Source organism: Pleurodeles waltl, chromosome 9, assembly GCF_031143425.1.
Source record: "Pleurodeles waltl isolate 20211129_DDA chromosome 9, aPleWal1.hap1.20221129, whole genome shotgun sequence".
Lineage (NCBI taxonomy): Eukaryota > Metazoa > Chordata > Amphibia > Caudata > Salamandridae > Pleurodeles > Pleurodeles waltl.
Genome location: NC_090448.1, coordinates 1,057,507,044 through 1,057,530,827, shown reverse-complemented (window position 1 = coordinate 1,057,530,827; position 23,784 = coordinate 1,057,507,044). Strand labels below are relative to the sequence as shown.

The following is a 23,784-nucleotide window of genomic DNA, read 5'->3' as shown; positions in this document are numbered from 1 at the left end:
GCTGGTCAAACTATAAGGACATAGGGCCAGATGTACCAAAGGGTTTTATCCATTCTGTGTCTATGGGAAAATGTGTTCGTACATGTGGGCCATAATGTGTTACATGATAGTATAAGGAGTATATCATAGAATCACTAACCATCAAATTACATGATGGAAGTCTGGGGTATACATATAGTCTGGGGTATGCATATCGATAGTGCAGCAGGTGCAGTAGAACCAGGGACCAGAGGTCTAAGGGGCCGACTGCACCAAATTGTAGCTGTTGGTGGCTGCCAACCCAGTGGAGGTGATGCATATTTATGCTTGCTTTAGGGACTATGGCATTCCTACTACATAAATGGGAATGAACTTGGCCCCCCAGAATATGTGACATGAAAATAAAACTTGGAGAATGATGTTGATTAATTGAAACAAGAGAAACTGCTTTTGAAAATGAACAATTTTGATATGTTAATTTTTGTGCATTGAGAATGTTTGAAAAAAGAAATAGCTGTTTGTAGTCTAGGATACTTCTGGTTGTTGTTCAGCAGCCTATATGTTTTATATATGGTTACCATGTTTGTTAGAGACCTCACTGCAAGGGCCTGCTACTCAGGAACCTCTGAATAATTTGCCTAAGGGTGCCTTAAGTAATATCCATTGAGGGGCAGGAATTTGGCTGTAGCATGTAGAACTAACAGATGTTAGAGTCTTAACAATTGCTCCTATGACATCACCCTGTGTTTTTTAAATGGCCTGCCTATATAGATGTAAGCAACTTTATATATAGGTTCCTCCCTCCAGAGAAATCAAAAGACCTCCCTTGAGTTCAAGCTAGAGCCCATTTAGATACACTCAATATATGGGTGAAGACTCAATGATGAAGCGTGGCGCTATAAATCCTAGTAGGTGAGCGTCCTTTTAAACAAAGGGCAATTTTACCGCCTTCATGTGGCAGGACTGAGAGACAATTTACAAGTTGACAAGTGGGTTCTTTCTTGAACATGTTTTTGGTTATTGATTTATAAGTGGAGACAATCCACTTATAAAAACGTCTGGCTGCCCTTATTTTGATTTTGTGCAGAAATAAAATGGGTCAGAGAGAAGAGCTTTGGAAGATGTCTGAACTTCTTTTGTGCTGTGTCCAGTGGTCTAGCTCCACAGATATATGTAGGAAATTCTGAACATGAAAAAGCATGTGGGGCTAATCTCCCAGCAGAGAGAAGCAAAATAGATGTATTATGTGAATCAGTTGACATAGCACTATAAGGGGAAAGATTTATTTAAAAAAAACATACAGTGCTTTCTGAGGGTTGTGCCTTTGTCCTCAGTGCTGAAAAAATAATGAAATAAGTCTGTTGTTTGCAGGTTCACAATATATTTGACTCACAATATAGCTTTGAAAAGATAGTAAATATGTATTCTTTTGAAGTTCTACTGTATTTTGATTGGTTTTGAAATAGTAGAAACATCTTTATGTTATTTTATGTGATGTCAATGTGTATAGTGCACTAATTACTCATGAGGCTATTCTTTAGAACTGTTATATATGAGAAAGACTCTGTCCACTGTCTAAATAGAGAAAATATACTATTTTTCCCTCTTAGAATCACTGTTAGTGCAGCAAGTGAACAATTGGCTTGTATGGATGTTTTACAAAGATAGACTGAAAAAAGATTTTTAAAAATTGGCACACCCGGATATACAGTTCAATGATGAATCAAACTAAACAACCTACATTCTCATGTGATAATCCAATAATTTATTTAAGCAAGTTTTGTATATGTGTATTCATTGTTGCTAACATCAAAAGGCAGTAACTTCTTCAGGGGTAAGTTAACACAATGATTACAGAGAAACAAAATGTGTGTAAATCATTCAATAATTTATGTGTTTGAAATAAAGATAGCAACTGTAGAATAAATTATTATTGTTAAGTTATTTCATGGTCGACATAACAAATTGTGAAATAAATGAAGAAGAGAACTCTGATTTCTCAGTCCAAACTGTTGACAATCAGTAAGTGAGTGTCCAAAAAAACACACACTAGTTATTTTCCTATTTAAGTCTTTCTTCAACCTCATTTATTGTTTCACTTAATGCAAACTACAGAAACACAGAAAAATCTTACTGCTCACCTGTGCCTTTAGGTCAATAGTAATGAACTTGCTGATCCATTAAGCCTCTTCTTCTACAAGGGGATTTCTTTTGTTGGTTGGCTGTTATGTGAAATATACTCTAAAATGTAAAAGCTCCGTTTGTGCAGATTGTGACATCTCATAAAGATAACTCACCAGCCATTATTTAATTTGACATTGCTTTGGATTTGTTTATTCACATCTACACTATTCTGTTATTGCCAATGAATACTCAAGCATGCTCATTTGAGTAAACACAAAGGTCACTGTCACAAGGAGGGTCATTTTTTAGATTGTTTGGTTTCCAAGGTTATGTGTAAAACACCAAATCAGATGTATACTATAGATGTATAAAACATCACAGATATCAATGTTGCTCTCTGAAGAATCAAGCATAAAAATGTTTTTATCTTCTAGGTTCTGCTGCAATCATGCTGGCATTCATTACCATATGTTTGCTCCTTCTTAACCTGTAAGTGGATCTTTGAACTCTGCAAATATTATGTAACCAGACGTTTTTGTGGAATTTACCATTTGAGGCAAACAATATTATTTCCATTTTAGACATGTTGTTTAGAAGTATGCATCTAAATACGTAGAAAGTAGATGCCTAGAATACTAGGTGCTAAGTCAAACACTGTGTTACATTAGTGAACAATTGCAAAACAGGGAGCACATTAATAAGATTTTGTATAGCAGCAAAACATTTGTAGGTTAGAAAATGTGAAGGAGGCCCCATGCTCTTCAGCATCCAGAACTACGTATGACAAACAAATATTGTCAGATCCTTCTCATTACTTAGCATTCTGCAGATACTCAATGGCATTCCTCAATGGTGTACAGAGCCATCCATCATTCAACAAAGTGGTGCATTAAACCCCTTCAATTTGTAAAACTCTGTGGAAAGCTGTCTGAATTGAACAGTACAGAAATTAGATTCCTAGAAGATTGATTGAGTGAATCCAATTGTTTCAAAACCCTATTTGAAAATCATACTCTTTTTATAAGCACTGATACCTTGCTTTTTATATGGTCCTGAAAATACACAGTTTCCCATTCTAAAATACATAAATAAAGGTTATTAGGTTTTACAAAATTAAGGTAATAGATCAATATCAAAAGGATGAAGGGCTAAATGGGACCTGCTAGGATTCAAACACCTGTAAATCACATCAATGGTAGGTTATACTATGGGCCCAATTTAGAGATTGGGGGAGCGGGTACTCTGTCTCAGAGGCAATGGAGTACCCTTTCTGTCAAACAGAAGGTCTGCCCACCTCATTTAGAGTCAGTTGGACCTTCAGTATGTAAACGGTTGAGGCTACCCAGTCTCTGCTGCCTACTTATACCTCCAACGGCCTAACAGAGTAAGGCCCATTAGAGGTTTTGCCATAGGTCCACCCACTCGATATGGAGTGGACAGACTAATGGCAAGCTTTTGCTTTCACTTACTACCATCCAAAGTGTGGTAGTAAGTGAAAGTAAAAACGTTTAAATGACGCTCACACCATGGGAGAAATCTCCCATGGCGATTGGGTCATTGTGTTTTTTCTTATGTTTAAAATAGACGTTTTAGTTTGGATTTTGGTTTTGAAAGTTAAAAAATGAATTGGAAAGTTTACCGTGCAACACATCATGTTGAGGGATCCCCACTGCACACTTTCAATTCATTTGATGCTGGAATGGAGGTTCCTGTAAATGTCCGCCAGTGGACATCTGTCAATTTGGTCCTTTTTCACTGTAGCATCTTGCTGACTGGAAAGGGATGTCACTGTTGAGTGGATTGAATGAAACGTGTAGAGTCCTTGCATAAAGAATTTGCAGGGTTCTGTCACACCTAAAATCCAAACAGTAAAACAACTTAGAATGCCTCCCAAATGTATTACACACACTTCAAAAGTACGACATTGGAGGTAGCATGTTCAAGTGAGCCCCATTAGAGAAATTATTTACACTTTGTCTCAGCTATACCATTATTAAAGTAACAGAATTTTTTTTAAAGAGTAAGAAAACCTCCAATGATTTGAAGTGCAAACATGAAAACAAGAAACCATCACCATTATCTGTGTTTAAACCAGAAAACATCAACTATTCATGTTTAGTATAAAACATTGGCAAACAATTGGTCTGACCAACCTGTTTCAGTGTTTTGATTGATGGCCAGAATCTACCAAAGTTAACTTTCAAAGGACTTGGTTAAAGACAATAGAGGAAAAAATGTTGAATCAAAGAGAGTTCAAAAGAAGGGGACCCCAGGTGTAGGTCTGGAAAATAGGATAGTATGAGGGTTGATGGAGAGGGAAGTTCAAATCTAGGCATATGAGGTTATTTAATAAATATGAGTGGTTTTGATATTAAAACATATATAGACTGAGCATACTCAGGTGTAACACTGAAAGCTTTAGACTGGAAGGTTTTCTTTCAATTCTACGTTTAGCTGAAAATAGGGACATATGTCTTCATATTTCAGTCACCACACACTAATACAATACAATCCTTAGTTTCTGCTCTGAACAATGGAAAAAGCCTAGCTAGGGTACAACATCAGGAATGATAGGTGAGCTACAAAATCTATGGATATGAAAGCCAAATTAATTTGACCAATCATTTGTTATTTAGTGGGCAAACAACTAGGGCTTTTAATTTTTACTGAAGAGCAGATACTTTAATAGTTTATGTAAAAAAGCCGGGATTTAGTTCCAGTAACTATACTGACTGAACCACACTAGTTTATTCTTTTTACTTATTACTGCATTTGATCATTGCAACCTTTGCACACTAACGTTAAAAAACTCATTAGAAGAAGTGTGGGGAATTTGGATCGGGAGGCTAGCAAGACAAATCTACTGTCCCGGAGCCCCGAAAGTAGGAAAGGGTGTGGAAGCTAAAACGGGGAACCTAGCTCAGACGTAAGATAATTAAAAGTTTGTTTGTGCAAAAGCAGAAAATAAACCTAAATTAAGAACAAAGATCACTGCCTCTCGAAGTCGGTGCTTGCTGCATCATATCGCGTTTGATAAAACCAATAGCTCTTAAATAGGTGAGACCTATTGGGTTTGTCAGTGCTTGTCATGTATGACTTTCATTGAGTACCGCTAGCATGAATACCAGATTTGAAATTTGGTGATTCACTACTGTGATACATAGCAACAGTGGTTAACAAACGCGGTTACCTACTCTTGCAACATCAAAAATAAGGTCCAGCCTTCTACAGCAGGCCTGTTTGACAGCCTGTCACTGACGCAGTAGCAGAGCAGATCAAGAGAGGAAGAGGGGAAAGGAAGGAACAGATGGTGGTGGGGATGGCTGGCAGGAGGTGAGGTACAAAAGGAATACCTATGCCCCAAACAATATTTTCAGTATTTTGCATGTGGCTCTAGCACTGTGAGTTCTATGGCCCGGAATCCACATACTAGCTTAGACCTAGCTTATATTTCCCACATTCATAATGTTGGCTGATGTAATTTCGCTACTATGTTTTCATTGTAAGGCACTGTTTTAAAATATCAAGTAGAAATCATCCACTAATAATATCCTATTTTAATTTTAGTGGATCGACTGCAGCAAATTTTGTAAGTTCTATATTTATTTCAAGTTATGCAAGTGACCCCTTACGACTTTCATGACTTATAACATTATCCAGTGGATGTCTGGGTGTATTTTGAGTTGTTTGTTTCTTATGAGCTGAAGTGTACTTTAACAAAGGAGGTGCTTAATTAGAGCTGATGTTTCAGGAACCTGTATATATGTTTATATAAGTGGAATTGCTAGTTTCAAGTTTCCCATGCCTATCTTTGCTTACAATTTATGGAAAACATTGAATAACAGTAGGGCTCCTACCAACTACTGGCCCAATGGTGCACTACCACTGACACATGGAAAGCTATGTCCATGTATGTATGTATGCATGTATATACTCACTGAAAAAACAAAGGTTAGAGGGGTGTCATAGTTAAGTGAAAATGTCAGAAAAAGAATGCCTTTTAAACAAACAAAACCACTGGAATTCACCAGTTATATTTGTCTAAAGTACCTATAACCCACGCCCTAAAGGAACTAGAAGTCATGCCCCCACGATGCACATTTTTACTTTAGGGCATCAGTTATAGTTACTTGGGCAGCCAAATCTTGTGGGTGCTCATCCCCCGTCGCACACAGCTGACTATATTGCGTGTGGGGTCATTTTAAGTAAGGCAGATCTATTGACTTTGCAAATGGTCAGTGGGCCTATTTGTTCTATCAAGGGGCCAGCAAAGCAATATATATAAAACAGCACTATTTGCTTTGTCAAAAAGTCACCAAAACCTACATTGCAATGTTTAACAGTGATTATATTTCCAGTAAGGCATTATGAAACTATAACATTAAACATGTCCTTGAATCTTTTTTGACATTTTTCAGGCCACAAAAAGCAACCATAAAACCAACCACAAGATGTTCTGCAATCCAGCTGCAGCTTGGATTGCTTTGGAAAATATAGTAAGCTCTCCTGGGGTCATGGAATAAATGGCTCAGGGGACTTACTGTGCTTTTTTGATGTAGCTTGGGGGCTGACGAGCTCCCAGGAGCCCTCCAGAACATTTAAAAAACTTTCTTTTTAGTGCTCCTGCCCCTGGGGGCACCATCAGAATCTTAAAAATAAGACTAAAAAGTCTTTGCAGGGCATTATAGGGCATTCCTTGGTGGAGCAGTCAATAATAAATAAACGGTTCCTGCTGCTCATTTATTATTTTTTTCTATTTTTTTCTGGTTTGTAAAAAAAATTCTTGCTCATCCTGGTGCCCACTTTGGGCACCCAGTCTTCCTTTACACCTTTTTTTCAAAAGGTGGGTGCTTGGAGGGGGATCCCCAAGGCTCCAGCAGCCTGTGCCGCTCCCCAGCTGGCACTATTACTTGGTTCAGGCACTGTTATTTTTAATGTTGGTGCTCCTGTGCACCCACAACATTTCCAAAAATTGGAGGCTGCAGGGAGAAAGCCCCAGGGCCTCCGCAGCCCCTGCAGGATCCCCAGCCAACACTGTGGTGTGATCTGCACATTTAAAAAAATGTTTTAAAAGTAGGTGGTCCAGTGTGTACCCGGGGGACCCACGTACAGCCTAATTGTTGGGGGCTAGTGGAAGAGGCCCAGGGGCCGCATGGCCCCAGCCAGCTCACAAGCAAGCACACATTGTGCTACTGGTGGAATCTGGCTGAGTACATTTTCTCTCACATGAAAGTTGTGTTCCCTGCCCAGGAGAGTGCCTGCAGGGTATGCCCACACTCTCCCAGGCAGGCAACTGCAGTGTCCCAGGATATGGGGTCCCTAAGTCACTCTCCTGTTTGGCCTTTGGATCTTTGTGTGGCTTGGGGAGGAAGGTTGCCTTGCCTCCTTCTCAAAAACCTATGTCATGGCCCCAGGGATGGGGTCTGCTGGTCCTTTAAGAGATATGGGTGGGGTCATGTCCCCCCTCTCCTAATTAACAAGATTGGCTCCAGGAGATGGGGTCCCTGTGCCCTCACTAAGGCACTGGGAGTGGGCCACATGCCCCCTCATCTAAATGTTGTACTTTGTCCCACGAGCTGGGGTTCCTGGGGCCTTAATGCCTCAACAGTAGGGGCCTCATACCCCTCCCGTAAATGTTATATGCATCCCCAGGGTATGGGGTCACCAGGGCATTAATGAGGCATGGGGACGGGGGTATACGCCCCCTCCCCTAAACATTATTAAAAGCTACCTCCCTGGGCCCAGAGTCACACAGGAGGGATCATATTAAGAAACACAAGGAGGCTGTGTTGTTTTTCTCAGTACAGAGATATTATGGGGGTCATTCGCCAGGGGTAATGTAGCGTCCGTACCGCCAACAGGCTGGCAGTCCGGAGGCCCTTATTACGACCGCGGCGGTAGTGCCACGGTCGCACCGCCGAGGCCGGCGGTTTCCCGACGTTTTAGCCCTGGCGGTGATAATCCGCCAGGGCAGCGCTGCATAGCAGACAGTGAAAAGCGCAACGGGTGCTACTGCACCCGTCGCACGGCCGCAACACCGCCGGCTCCATTAGGAGCCGGCTCCTATGTTGCGGCCTCATCCCCGCTGGGACGGCGGGCGCAAACTTGGTTTGCGCCCACCGGCCCAGCGGGAATGTCGTAATGGGGGCCACGGGAATGCGGCTGCACCGCTGCCCGCCAGTGTCGTAATGACCCCCTAAGTATTTGGCCACAGGAAGAGTACCCCGGCACACTCCCCCCCCTCCCCTGCCACCACTTGGAGGGCATGGCATCTCTCCCCTGCCCCATATATATATATATATATATACACATATATATATATATATATATATATATATATATATATATATATATTTTATTTTTTTTAATTGTTTTTTTATTATTATTATTTTTTATTCAGGGCAGGGGACTGAGTCGCCAAGTTCTAAAATGGCTATTTATATCTATTAATCTGTTAGACCTACAGATCAGTTGCTGCTTGAAACATACATACATTTTGAACCTTCATTTCTCCAAAACTACTGAATGTATTTGCACCAAATCCCGGAACAAACCCTTTCTCTGTCAAGATCTAGCTTTCTGCCATCTGTGGTATAGTTCCTTTGCTGTGTCTAATTGCAATTTTGCCATGAGCCACCTTTTTATCAGCCCCGCTTGACCAATTACCCCAAAATTTTTCAGAAAGAAGCTGAGGTGAATGAGACTTTTTGGAAAAATGTTGTTAAGATTCAGCAAAGATTGCCAAAGTTGTAGGAAAATCAAACAATTAAGTTCCTGTGGCAACATGATCTTAACCATAAGCACCCTTCCAGGCTTAGAATGTTGCATAGATTATACAAAAATTAAGCAGAGAACTCTGGGTAGTTACCAAGTTTAGGTGGAACACAGCTGCTATATAGAGCACCCTACAACATTATAAAATCTACTCTCCTCAAATGTCTTTTTTCCAGCAAAGTTTTTAAGCATAGTATTAGCAAGTGCCATCCACACAGAGCTAGAATGGGAAAAAGGGCCACATGTATCAAGCGTTTTTGCATTTGCAAACAGTGCGAATGGCTGTTTGCGTATGTAAAAATACCTTTCATTATGTATGAAAGGCATTCACTATGCAATTTTAAGGAATCGCTAAAATAGCGATTAGTTAAAATTGCCAGCCCGTTTAGAGAATCACAAATTGTGATTCTCTGAATAAGAGATCGCAAATAAGGAATCCTTATTTGCGATTTCTTAAGCACATGTATCAAGCTTTTCCTTAATGCGAATTGGGCATTAAGGAATCACAATTACCACCAAGTAAAACTTGGTGGTAACAATGTGCAAATTTTAAAAATGCATTTTTAAAATTGACATGTAACGCACACATGCCCTTTCGGCATGTGTGCGCCTAACATGTCCTGAATTTCTTTTTGGGGTGCAGCAGAGGGCACGTTAGGCCCCCAGCACCCTGGGGTTTTGCATTTCTTAAATTATGAATTCCAGTTAGGAATTCGCAATTTGTGAAATGCAAACAATTCACAAGTTGCGAATGGGCTCAGATTAGCTATTTGCGATTCGGTAATAGCATTTGAGATTTTAAAGAAATCGCTATTACCAAATCACAAATATGATACATACCTTTTTGCGAATCAGAAATAGCGATTTCTTAAAAATCGCTATTAGAGAATCGCAAAGTGGTTTCTTCATACACCTGGCCCAAAGTCTTGTGCCCTTTGCACAGCAAAATCTTTAAGTATATGATTAACTAGTGACATGCATGCAGAGCTGTAAAATGACAAAAGCCTTTTATCACTTCAGGCACAATATTACAACTTTGGATTGATAACATACCATTCAAGTCAACCTGGAATACATAAAAGCAACCCCTGACACATGCTTCACTGTCATTACAGCGCTTCAGAGAGGATTTGCTTTGTCCAGACACAAGGGAGCACCCAGAATAAGTCAAAACAATAACCTTTCAGTCTTAGAGTGTCACATAGATTATGCAAAAATGAAGCAGAGAACCCTGGGCAGTTTCAAAGTTTAGGTGAAGAACAGCTCCTATATAAAGCTTAGAGTTGGATGGCACTACGCCACTACACTCTACAATACTCCATTCCACTATATGGCACTCCACTACATAACACTTTCCTCTACTAAACACAATGCCACCACATCCTACTGTATTGCATGCCACTAGACTCTATGAAACAACGCTGTATGACACTGTCTTTCACTATACACTTTACAATACTGCATTGAACTACACCAAATAAAATGACACTTGACACTATGATTTGAAAAACACCAACTATTCAAACTGGAGAAATGATAAAGTTATAGGTATAATTTAAATTTCTACTTTTCGAATCACTAGTTAGCACTTACATTTATAATTTACACACCACCTTCAGTTTACTATAAATCGCGCACCTCCATGCACATTCTTGTTGCATCAATTGCCACACTACATTCACTATAACTTGTCATTTCTCTATGCACTGGTTATACCCTTACATATGTTAGAAACTTATATCATCTGAAATTATAGCAGTCATTATAAGACATGTTACATGAAATGATATAATATAATTTCTCAGAGCGCAGTGCAAGTTAGAGTGGTGAGTTATAGGTAATGTAGTGTCAGGGCAGCTGAAAACTCACGCTTCCTTGGGGGCTGTACATTAGTGAAAGTTGGAATAGGTAATTAAAGCAGCTAGTCCCCTTTCATAGTGCAAAGCAACACCCAGCCTACACTTTCAAGGTGTACAGATTCCCCCTTCAGACAAGTGATGTGAGTAACTACACCTTCTTGCAGGGGGATGCATGGGGTGTCCATGGGATACATTTGATCCCCTCCAGATGGTGCCCTCTGGGGCACACTGACTCTGGGCCTCCTGACACCTTCTTTGCCCTCATCCATAATATGGTGATGTGCTGAGGCAAGGTGCTTCTCTTTTTTGCATGAGGTTACACTCCAGTGCAAATAAGGGAACACTCCTGGAGGATATTGATGGTGGTGCATCTGCGCCAGCCTTATCTGTATTATAGAAAGGACACAGTGCACATGTCGATGGCCCCTTCTGTAATATCAAAGTACCCTGTAGCACAGTAAGTAGACAGGCCCTCCTTTGTGCCCCTCTGGCATGTTACATATTATGGCCTCAGATGCTCCACTTTTACTACCTTATCTGCACAGATGTTCCAGATATTCACACATTCTTGCATACAAATAGTACATTGGCTCATGCACAACATAACCTCTTTACTATGAAACTGGTAAGTGATCACCCAGAATACTGGCAATGCTTGTGTTTAGTGATGTTAAAGGTGTCAATAACTCAGTGCAATTACAGTCCATCACAGACAGTAGTAATTTGTTTTACTACGATGGCACATTGCCTCATTCCCCATCGCAACATGTGCTAGCACAACACATCTACAGCTTAGCTGACTCTGAACCAAGCCCCTCTCTAATACTGCACCTTATACCAAGTTTAATAGAATATTCTGGTGACCTTTTCAGGTCATGCATCTATTCACTGCTGCACCAAGGGCACAGACGCAAGTCAATCTCCAGTGAAGGCTGAATATCATGAAGTGCAATATAACATTTCAATATTGTGTCACTCATAGAATGTTAGTGCCAGTACCAGTTTCAGTTTTCATCATGTGACCAGTGTGACTAAGCATTAGCTACTGAGCAGGATTTGTTCCCAAGAATCTGTATACATATACATCTCAACACCACAGACATCAGTAGATGTGATCACCTAGGATAGCTTATAGGACATTCCCGCTGTCTTTGCCCCCCATTGCAGAACCTTACACTAGCACAAATATAATACACAGTCAAAAGACATGGCCCATTTGTTAAATTTATTTATTTGCGAGTTTTTTATTGTGTGTAGATGACCCCAGGGTATCCCAGTATTGTACGGTTTACAAAAAGGTTTCTTCCAATAAATTGGCTGTTACATGGCCTGGAAGGTTACATACGATATTATGTACATGTCACAAAAACGAATATTCATAGAGTAACATTAGTGGAGGGTCCTCACTGGTTATACTCTAGTAAGTGGTGTGTTTTGTAACTCAGGAGATTGTACGAGGTCAAACAGTATTTCAAGGCAGTAAGAGCACTAGTCATATATTAGTATTTGTGATTATGTCTCTCCCTGATTGTCTTTTGTCTGTGTTCGAGTAGGTTGGAACTTGTGTGAGTTTCCTTTGGGCTCAGCTGTGGGATCATCTGTTAGTGAAAATGTATTGACAGCATCAATCACAAAAATATAATCAACGTACATACTTTAGGAAATTGATTTTGGTGTTTTTTGTTGTTTGTGTACATACACGTGTATTAATTATATGTTTTCCATTCATAGCACATGGATTTCAAAGGAGGATTAAAACCGAATACACTATTGACTATGTTCATTGATATACCGGAAAACACACCCAGGTAAGCAAACATATATCTAAAAGGTGTATTTTATGGGAGTCATATTTTGTAGCAGGAAATAAATGTGCATAGTCTCTCATTTCCTTGCCTACGGTGTTCTCTGCCCTGGAAACCAGTCAGCCACTCGCATCGAAGTCAATTTCTTCTGAAATACTTATGATAATGAATGTAGAAGACGTCTCATCAGGTACCTCGAGGAGCACTGCCCTCTTCATCGCAATAATTGCTTTCTCACTTTGGTTTGGAAGAAACAGTTCGGTTACTACAAGGAGCAACAGAGATTCAGTCTGGATTTACATTACCCAAGATCTAACTTGTCCCTAAAACGTTCATCTGTGCTCCCCGGAGTAGGCTATTAGTGTATTCCCCTTCCCCAGTACTTACTGTATTTCTTTCACTGGTAGAGATGATGTGCTGTACAGAGGCCTGCTTTTTCCTTCTGCCTTACAGAGTTCATTCATTCTTGATTCTGTATGTAGGTGCACAGCGAGTGGCCTTCGGGCACTTTTAATCATTGTTACAATACTACATATATAAGATCAGACTAAAACACCCCGCAATGGTGTAGGAATTCTCAACTGGCTTGTACCACTGGGATGCGTGGCATATCAGGCTAATGATGTGGGCCAGTTCAGATTTTGCACTGGTTCTAGTGAAGCAAAGATGCTTAAACCATTATTAGAATTCTGTGAGCTCATACCTTTAAAGCTGCATCAACGTCTCGATGCAAGATTACAGCTAAGCCTTACCTTTTTTGCTGAAGTAAGATATACTAATTTTCAATGGTACAGGATTTGAAAATATTAAAGTGTGGTACAACTCGTGTGGTGAACATCAGTACTGCAACTGTTATAGCTGTGTGGTAGTGTACCCCAGACTCAACATCACACCGTATTCTTTGATCTGAGCTGACTGTTCACAGAGAAATGGAGAGGTAACAAAACATTGCTGGCTTCCAATCGCATGTGCAACTTGTACAGATACTTAAAGAAAATCTAAACAAGCATTGACTAAGCCAACCGGTCCTACTTACCTTTACATGTAAGCGAGACCAATTGGCACTGCAAAGCTTGTTTCAGGTGGTCTTTAAGCTTTGTCAAGGTCGATGTCATTGTAGCCACCACGTTTCTGCTGCAATTATTCTACTGACCTCTAGGTGACACTGAAAGGCAGCAAACTGGTATTTAAACGAGGCTTGTTAGTAGTTCCGCTTTCGAAGGAGGACGAATGGAGAATGCACAGATGGGGAAACCAAAAAGCTCCAGCCAGGTGAAAAGCAGTAAAGGAGGAAAGCTGCAAATAGAAGCGAGGCATCCGAAACGTGGATTGGGTCAGCGGAGTAGGTATACGATGCTGTCTCTCAGTTTGCTGGAGCTGTAGGTAGCGAGAATATGGTAATGATCAGCCTTAGTTTTCCTAGGCAGGGGCACAACCCGCCTTCAGTAAGGATTGGGAAAGTCATTTAGGGGTCGCAGCTGTCCTTTACTACCCTTGGCACTGCCTTTGCGATCCCTGCTTAGAAGTGGCAAATTCACTGCCAGGGAACACAGTGGCATGGCAGAGGCCAGTTGGGGCTCCAGCCTCTTTGTTTTCTGTCAAATTTCTATTACACTGATAGTGAATAATCAAATATTATTCACAATAAGTGTATTAAAATGGAGTACAGTTAGCTGGAATACGGCCTTCCATGGCAGCTGAGGTAAGTAAAACATGCATTTAAATATATGTTGTGTGCGTGCTTGTGGGTGAGAGTGTATTTATGTGAGAGAGTGTAGTGTGTGTGTAAGTGTGAATTTGTGTGTATGTTTAATTGTGGGTGAGTGAAAGTAAAGGTCAAAGGACGTGTGATGTCACTTCCGCTAGCATTTCGGTGAATTGACGTCTATGCACAACGTTCTCTAATATATGGGCAAATCACCCTACAAAGTACAAAATTAGCATATTTCAAGAAAAGTGAGAATATCGGATAAATCAAAGGTTCAGTAAAGAAATCAAATTGGCCCGGTGGCCTGCAACAAACTACCCCATATACCAATGCTGAGATTGTTGATACGATGACAAAACCCAAAATATCAGCATAGGGAATATCCAGTTTTTGGCCTGAATATTTACCCTTGACAGTTTTTGAAATCCCACCCTTGCGTCGAATAAGGTGTGGCCAATATATTCAAGTGAAACCTGAAGGGCACAGTGCCACTAAATCAGGACCCCATGGTAGTGCTATATTTACAATACAGTGCACCATGGCACATGTTAGCAAAACAGCGTCAACATTTTGAATGCTATTGTGATGCTTTGCTGGACTAGCACCACAAATGTTGACGCTAGTCAGGCAAAGCTTGGGTAGGCCCATAGGAAGTAGCCTAGCGTCACTTTAACGCCTGCCCTGTGCAGGCGTTAAAAAATAACACTAGAATGGCACAGTGAAATCTTGTAAATTTCACTGTGCCATTTTTTTGGACCCCCATGTGGGGGAACGCCCCCTTGCATACATTATACCTGGTGCAGGTATAATGTGGCACAAGGGTTTACAAAGCAGCACAATGCTAGCGTTGTACCACTTTGTAATTATAGTGCAGGGTGAGGGCCTGTTTAGTGCCGTCGTAGTGTAAGAACAATTATGCTACGGCAGTGCTAAGTGGCAGGTGTTTGTAAATATGGCCCTCGATAGCGTCACATATCCCAGCTCCAAATTTATCTCTGATGTCAGTCAATACTGGCGGCTCATACTCGACAAATGGCAATTAGATAAACCAAAATTACTCCATGCGACTGAACCTCAGCCCCCTACCATCAGTGCAAGCAGGTGAAAGAAACACAAATATAAAGAATAAAACAAATAAGAAAATCATTCAAGAAACAACTAAACTGCTCCAACTTTGTGACCAAAATTTACTGGTTAGTGTTCTCTAGGATTTTATAGCAGAAAATATTTTGTTTTGTATCACAGTTTATTATCCTTTTCTTTAAAAGGTTTTGCAGCCACCCCTGTTCAGACATGCTCTCCTCTTTCCTGAGAGAGCTGTAGCCCTCGATTACTCTTATGCATTTGTTTATGGCAAGCTTTTTGAGGTGTGCATTACCCAGCTCTACAATGCGGTTTCAAATACCAGACAAATACCAGACAAACTAAGGCGGGGCAGAAGGAAACCATTTGGGCATTGATGTGGAATTACCTTGATAGATGAGCAACAACAGTACACATTACCTCCTGCATTGTAAATATTTACAAACAATTGCACCCCTCCCTGCTTAAGTTCATTTTGATTTGAGGCAGATTCGAGCAGTGTCATTAACTGGAGGCAGATTTCAAATATGGGGGAAAGACATGTACTTTGGTTGACGGCATATTGTTTTTGTGAAATTCACCTGCTACTTAGCATTTTGAGGTGCCTATTACCTATACCCCCCTGGAGGCACAACTGTGTTTTTAAGGAGCTCCCAGCCCCTGCAAGGAAATATGCAGCTATTACCCTGCTGGTAGGTCAGGGTAGAGTGACTGTTTGCTGGGGGAACCACTACAAACAGTGGGTGGCTGACCTAATGATTTTTTTGATATATTGAGGTGACACGATGGAAGGGTTTCAGAAGCTTATACCTGCCACTTGCAACAGAGGGATATATGGAACCACCTTCAAAGCTGCGTTTCTACAGTAGGCAAACCCTTATGAGGGTAATATTGTGTGCATGGAGCTTGAAGGAATATATGTTGCTGGCTCCTACTAGGTATTTATATACAATCATATCTCCTTAGAAAATCTAACGTTTACTTTAGACTCCTCCTTTGCCTCAGTCCATTACAATGTGCCTACGAATGTAGCATTGATTACCACGCTGTATTACATGTTGATTGAGTAAACTCCACAAATAAAGGATTTTCTTAAAAAAATAAACATATAAAAATTAAAATTGGTGGAACTGCTATTTAGTGTTTGATTTTTTATTTTGCTCGAGGAAAATGTAAATGCAAACGTTATGTTCTAATATTTAATTACCAATAGTATTTTCAATTAGGTAACTTAATAAAAATATAATTATACTTCTCTTTCTTAGGTTTGGAATTGATTTAAAGCAAGATGAGGCAAATATTGTGTTTCAGTTTGACCCACGATTCGATTATAACAAGAAACTATATACAATTTGCAACTCGATGGAAAATAACAACTGGGGACATGAGATAGAATATGTTGATGATTTTCCATTTAAAACTGGAAAGAAATATCAGGTAAATTAATGTGCATTATGTTTATTGAATAGAACATTGATTAGATTATTGAATCTAGACATGTAATGCAAACATTGTTATTTTACAATTAAATAAAAATTGATGTTTTTTTAAGGGGAACACTGACTGTGGATTATTCACAGATGTTTATTGATGAATGGGAAAATCACTCTGAATTTGAGTGGAGTATAATCAACAAGAACTTGAGCCTGATAACCAAAGTTACAGTCTGAAAAGGTCAGAAAATTGTAATTGAATCCTTAACAATATATATGAAGCCCCTTAACAAAGTACGGCATTGTGGAACAGGCACGCAATACTGCCAGACCGAGGTCATAGATTTGACAGGCGAAAAAACGATTGTAATGTATTGGCATTCATATAGTGCGTCCACACTCCCATCCATCTCAAGAGGTCCAAATGACGTTCTGGGTAATTGAGTTAATAACTACTCCATATGTATTGTTCATATAGGGCTAGATGTACGAAGCCACTTTGCATTACTTTATGGTCTGATTTGCTATTTCGGGCCGTTAAGAAATGCAAAATAGGCTTTTCTTATGTACAAAGCCCTTTAAGGAATCGCAAATTGCAATTTCTACCCTGTATAAATCACAATTTGTGATTCCCAAAATAGAAAATTGCAAATAGGGATTTCCTATTTGTGATTCCTATTCTGATGTACCATGCATTTCTTAAATGTGACTTGGGTATTTAGGAGACGCAATTGCCACTGACTTGTTAATTCTAGGTATTGTGTATTATTTTCATGAACATGATTTAGGGAACAGCACGTGTTTTAGCTGTGACTCCTGGCCTGCCCGTTGTGACCCTGGCACTGCCTTTGCTATTGTGGGCTTCAGAGTTGGCAAAATCAGGACCACGGACAGAGGGATGACTTACCGTTAATGGCGTCAGGGCTCTGCCTTCCTTGTTTTCTTTCCATTTTTATTATACTAATAATGAATAATAGTCTGTTATTCAATATTAGTGTCATAAGAAAGGGAGCACCACATTCGCTGCCCCTGAGATATGTATAAATACACTTTTAAATGTATGCTTGCGAGTAGTATTGTGTGAGAGACAGTTTGTATATGTATGTGTGTGTGTGTGTAAGGTAAAATAAGCAAGTGACAGTCAGTGACAGGTAGTGGTTGAAAATGTGTGAGATTGAGGGGGTCATTACGACCCCAGTGGTCGGTGTTAATGTTGCAGTAAGTACCGCCAACAGGCTGGCGGTGCTTACCGCCATATTATGACATTGCCAAGTTGGCTTAAGCCAACCCGCCAATGTACGGCTTCGACCACCATGGTGGTAACAGCCGTTGGGCTGGAGGTATCCATCTCCAGCCTGGCGGCCTCCATTGTTCTGCCTGCAGGATTATGACCCCGCCTACCGCCATGGTTTCCATCTTCCCTGTCACTGATAGGGGTCTCCCCCCTTCCAGTTAACCTCTCCAAACCCCCTCCAACTCCCCTACATTCACACCCCCCTTCACACACACACACACACACCCATTCCCACATGCTTACATGCATGCATACATCCATTCACACGCACATCCGCACACACTTAAAAACATACATGCAGACTCGCATTCACATAACACAACATACACGCACTCACACCTCCTTACATGCACACACGCGTTCAACACGCAACACACACCTGCATCCACGCACCCCCACATACAATACCCCCTACCCTCACCTCTTGTGGGAGACCTGACTTACCTGGATCCAGAGGGTCCTCCGGCAGGAGATGGGACGGGACGCTGCTACCGCCAGCAGAACACCCCCAGACCGTATTATTGGCCATAATACGGCTGGCAGCCGTCTACTGGCGTGCCGCTGCTGGTGGCACCAGCGCCACCTTACCGCCATCTGCCGCCACAGCCGGATTTCCACCATTGTTGTGGCGGAAGTCCGGCTGTGGTCATAATATGGCGGACAGCTGGTAGCCGCGACGGTGGTCTTTTGGCAGCTGTTGCCGCAGCGGTAGGTGGTTTTTAGCACTGAAGTTAAAATGAGGGCCTCAATGTCAGTAAGTGAGCCTGAAAGAGTCAGAATGACTGTGATTTAGCAAATGAGAGTAAGAGTGGCTGCAGGTGAGCAAGAGTGCGTAACTGAGAATTAGAATGAGGGTGATGGAGTGTTTGAGGATTTGATGGAGAAAGCATGAGAGTGAGTGTCAGTGAGTAAGTACAATCATGAGTGAGAACCAGTGAGTCATAATAACTGAGATTGAGATAGTAAAAGTAAGAGTGAAAATATGAGTAAGAGTAAATGTGAGGGTGGGTGAGAGTTAATGTATGACTGAGAATAAGATTCAGAGTGAGAATGAATGAGTGAATGCAAGTCATTGAGAATTATTAAGTAAGTGAGATTGTGAGTCTGCATTTGGCTATGGCATGCTGGAGGTAATTCTTAGCTTACAGAGCCTCCCATGGCAAAATATTGACACTGGCATACTTCGGGCAATTCTTAACATGGCAGGCCCATGTGACAAAATAATGACACTGGCTTATTAGAGGTAATCCTTGGCATATGGGACACCCCTGACAAGAGGCTGGCACTGGAATACTGCAGGTAATTATTTGTATGGGCACCCATGGAAAAATGCTGGTGCTGGCATACTGGAAGTAATTCATGGCATAATTAATCCCTACAATAAAGCACTGCTGTACGAGAGGTCATTCTTGGCATATGGGACACTTGTGGAAAATTACTGGTGCTGGTAAACTTGAAAAAAGTCTTGGCATGAAGCCACCCGTGGCAAAACATGGCACTAGAATATTGTACATAATTCTTGGCATAAAGGAGAGCAACCAGACATGGGGGTCAGACATAGTTGAGGTAGATTTTGACATAAGGGACACCCATGTTAAATATCATTGACAAAATTCTGGTGCTGGAATATTGTAGTAATTTTTGGCATGAGGGCACCTATGGCATATGGAGGGGTGACTATGACAAAATATGGATCCTGTCACAACGGGGATCATTTTTGAAAATAGGGGCACCCATAGGACATTTTGAAAAATAATAGAATCAGCTCCTGCGGATTGTCAGGTGTCATTGACTTGGGACACTGTAAAGTGACTTGAATATTTAATAAAGGCCCTTCCAGAGCCCCTGGCGCTTTGGCAAATGTATGTGAAAATTGGGCTTCAACATGCATGATTTGTTCCAATTTTGTGGGGCGAACCACCCTGAACCACCTTTTTGAGGAGATCTGGCTGACTCCTTTCACTCTCTAGCTGCAATTTATGGGAAACATTGTTCTTCGTCTCACTACTTTCAAAGATTATGCACTAATATAAGTGATATCTAAAATATACATTGGCGTTGTTATATTAATAATTGTTAGAAAAGGGGTCTCTAGTTGGCAGAGGTATACACTATTGTCCAAGTAGACCCCACAGTCCTAGTCAGGGTCACATACAATCCAAATTATCCTGTGCCCACCCTTGGTAGCTTAGCACTGAGTAGTCAGGCTTAACGTAGAAGGCAATGTGTAAAGTATTTGTGCAATAAATCATACAGTAACACAGTGAAAACACCAGAAAGATAACGGATGTGCATCATTTCCGGCAGGCTGTGTGTCGATTTTTGGTGCCCAAGGAGTTTTCTGAAAAGATTATGTCTTTTTGGCCCTGAGACTTCAGAAAACAGGAGGCAAGCTCAATTCAAGCCCTTGGATTGCACTTCCAGATGAGTCCTTTGGGGGCAGCCAGGCAGTTCCTCTTGACTGGTTGCAAGTTCAGGTCCAGAAGTGTATGAGTTGGTGGGGTCAGAGACCCAGTTTATATACCTAAAGAAGCCTTTGAAGTGGGGGAGACTTCAAAAAGTGGTTTTGAAGTCCACAAGCTCCCCTTTCAGTACAGGTCTGTCTGCCAGGGTCCTAGTAGGGGGTTTGGCAGTCCATGGTGTGAGGGCAGACCACTAGCCTTTGAAATGTAAGTGTCAGGCCACTCCACCCTTCCAGCCCAGGAAGACCCCTTCAGTATGCAGATGAGTGCAGGTGTGAATGAGTATCCTGTTTTTGTGGTTGTCTGGGTGAAATGCACAAGGAAGCTGTCATCCAGCCCAGCCCAGACATTGATTAGAGACAGGCTGTAAGGCACAGATGGATTTTAAGTGCAGAGCAATGCTCACTTTCTAAAACTGGCATTGCTAAACAATTAATATAAAACAAAACCTCATCAATATGCAGGATTTTCATTACCATTCGGGCCATACCAAATATGACCTAGTACCCCTTCTGATTAGAATCTACCACTCAAACAGTATATGAGGGTAATCCTAATGCTATCCTATGAAAGGAGCAGGCCTCACAGAGTGGAAAATGAATTTAGGATTTTTCCACTAACGGCATATAAAACACACATGTACATGTCCTGCCTTTTATCTACATAGCACCCTGCCCTATGGGTTACCTAGGACCACTTAGGGGTGACTTATATGTAGAAAAATTGAGTTTAAAGCTTGACAAGTACTTTTAAATGCAAAGGCGAAGTGGCAGTGAAACTGCACACACAGGCCTTGCAATGGCAGGCCTCAGACATGGTTAAGGGGCTACTTATGTGGTTGGCACAACCAGTGCTGCAGGCCCACTAGTAGCATTCAATTTACAGGCCCTGGGCACATGTATGGGCTTACAAGTAAATCAAGTATGCCAATTGGGAATGAACCAATGTTATCGTGTTTAAGGGAGAGAGCATATGCACTTAAGCACTGGTTAGCAGTGGTAAAGTGCGCAGAGTCCTAGAAACAGCAAAAACAATGTCAGAAAACTGGAGGGAGGAAGCAAAAAGTTGGGGGATTACCACCCTAAGGCTGTCAGGTCTAACAGCCTGTGTCAATTAAGTGAGGCCTACAGGCTCACTCACCTTTTTAAACGTTCCACTGCTTTGTGCTTAACTCACCCTTGGCCTACATCAGGTAAAATGTGGAGTGCTGGGCAGCGCAGGAGTAGTGACTCTCCGTCGGTTGTACTGTGCCTCAGAAAGGTGCAGTAAAAAGATGGAGAAGTACCGTGCATTGAATGTGTGGTTAGTACATGTATTAAATGTATGTATGCCGGAAAGGAATACATTACACAAGTGATGTAGTGCGGTGAAGTGCATGTATGGATAAAACATGTGCTGAGCATATATGTGTGTGCGGGCAGGTAGTACCATTCAAGAAGGGTGAAGTGTTGTACAGCGCGCACTTAGTGAGTGTGTGTGCTGGCAGTGCGTGTGCTGAACAATGCATGCAGACTGTGGGCCTCATTGTGAGTTTGGCGGGCGACGGAGGCCGCCAACCAAACTCTTTCGTCACTCCGGTTAATTCTTAGTTTTCCGCTGGGCCAGCAGGAGGAAACAGCGTTTTCACCCACTTGCCCAGCAGAATACTCACCACAGCACTGACACCGACTCGTAATCAAGCTGGTGGCAATGTTGGGGTGCATTGGGTGCAGCAAGAAAAGCGCAACAGGGCTGTCCATGGGGGCCCCTGCACTGCCCAGGCCATGCAAAGGTTGTCAGGAACGCAGGTCGTAATCCGGAGGGCAGTGCTGCTTTAGACCGCCGGCACCGCTAGGCCATCTGCTGGTGACAACCTGGCAGTGCCAGTGGGCAGTTTGAGCGCCTCCATAGACCGCCAGACTCGTAATGAGGCCCTGAGTGTGTGTCCTGAATGCATGTGTGCATGTAAGGGTACAATGAATAGAAGTATTAGTGCTGGACAGTTGTGTACTGTGAGTGTACATTGAGTAAATGTGCCTGCATGGGTGCCTTGTTTTGAGGACCCTCGGAAGACATGAGGAGGAGAGGAATTCCCCCAGATAGATTTGTGTATTACTGCATTCATGTGAGCGGGGTTGGGGCACACTGGTGGGGAAAGGAAGAAACTCCCTTTACATTCCAAAAGACTGTTGTTTGATTCCGATTAGATAACAAGGAATGGGCCTGGGTGCATCCTAGGAAGGGAGATGGCTGGGGGTCTGGGATTTAATGTTTGAGGTACATATAGTGTGGCTGACACCCTGATATGAACTCTGGTCACTCCCATAAATTGTGTTGTGAACAATCATTTTCAGAGTCATGCCTGCTGTACCAGACCTCTTTAATGAAGGAAAAAGAAAAGGAGAAGTGAACACTACAAAAGTAGCAGAACCCCAACACAAAACTTCAAAGATGCGGAACCTGATTATAAACAAGATAGTCTGAGTCCTCAAACGTTGACTATCTGCTAGGCAGCCATGCAGGCTGTGTGAGAAGGGGAAGCTCTTCAAGACTTCTGCCTGTGACCAGGACTGGAGGCCAAAGGCTGCTTGTCTCTCTGCTTGGTGAAAAGAACATCGCCCAGGGAAACTAGGACCACAACTGCTGGAGCATCAGCATATGCCTGCTTGCCAAGACCAGTGTGCCCTGTGAGAAAGAGGAGGGCGTTGGAGGGTGTGAAGTCCAATGTGGATTCCTAACATGAAGACTCCCTTTGTGAGGTGTGAGAATTTAACTCCTAAATGCCAGGATAGGGCTGCCATAGACTGTGCCAAGTATTGAGTCCTGTGTGGAGGGCACCAAGCCCACATAGCCTTGTTGCAGTGACCTCTGATGCCAGAGGAGGCCACCAGTAAAGAAGTTGTCTGATCAGTGTGGCAGGACTCGTGAACGCTTGTGTGGTGACCCCGTATGCCAGGAGGGACTTTTTGGGATGCGGGCACTTGTGCCTGAAGAGTCTACATTGCATCTAGGAGCTACCATGGCAAACTTGTATGTCAAGAGGGGCTGCCAGGACCAAGTCATCAAAAACTTTAGGCCTTTGCATGGGACTGAAGTGTAGCTGTGCCCGGTAGGTCTATCTGACTGACCCTTGTGGACTAGGAGGAGGCTGAGGAGGACGAAGCACCCTCATGGGACTCCAGTCGTGAGTCAAAGGACCGAATTCCCTCTGCCGAGAACCTTGTCTTACTTCATCACTGTGAGCTAGAAACTGCTCTGATGGCTTGGGAGAGCATCAGTGCCAC

The 23,784-nt window shown here is 41.9% G+C and overlaps 1 protein-coding gene across 3 annotated transcripts in view; it reads left to right on the top strand.

Annotated features, from left to right (window-relative positions):
• LOC138258777 (galectin-3-like) overlaps window positions 1-23,784 on the top strand; it is an 82,332-nt gene that overhangs the window by 11,471 nt on the left and 47,077 nt on the right. For 2 of the 3 annotated variants that reach the window (XM_069206024.1, XM_069206022.1), the window contains exons 2-5: window positions 2,538-2,592; window positions 5,671-5,692; window positions 12,468-12,544; window positions 16,598-16,769. In XM_069206024.1, coding sequence (XP_069062125.1) covers window positions 2,552-2,592; window positions 5,671-5,692; window positions 12,468-12,544; window positions 16,598-16,769 — 312 coding nt within the window. In that variant the 5' untranslated portion in view covers window positions 2,538-2,551. The remainder of the gene's footprint in view (window positions 1-2,537; window positions 2,593-5,670; window positions 5,693-12,467; window positions 12,545-16,597; window positions 16,770-23,784) is intronic. The other variant, XM_069206023.1, reaches the window with a different exon arrangement.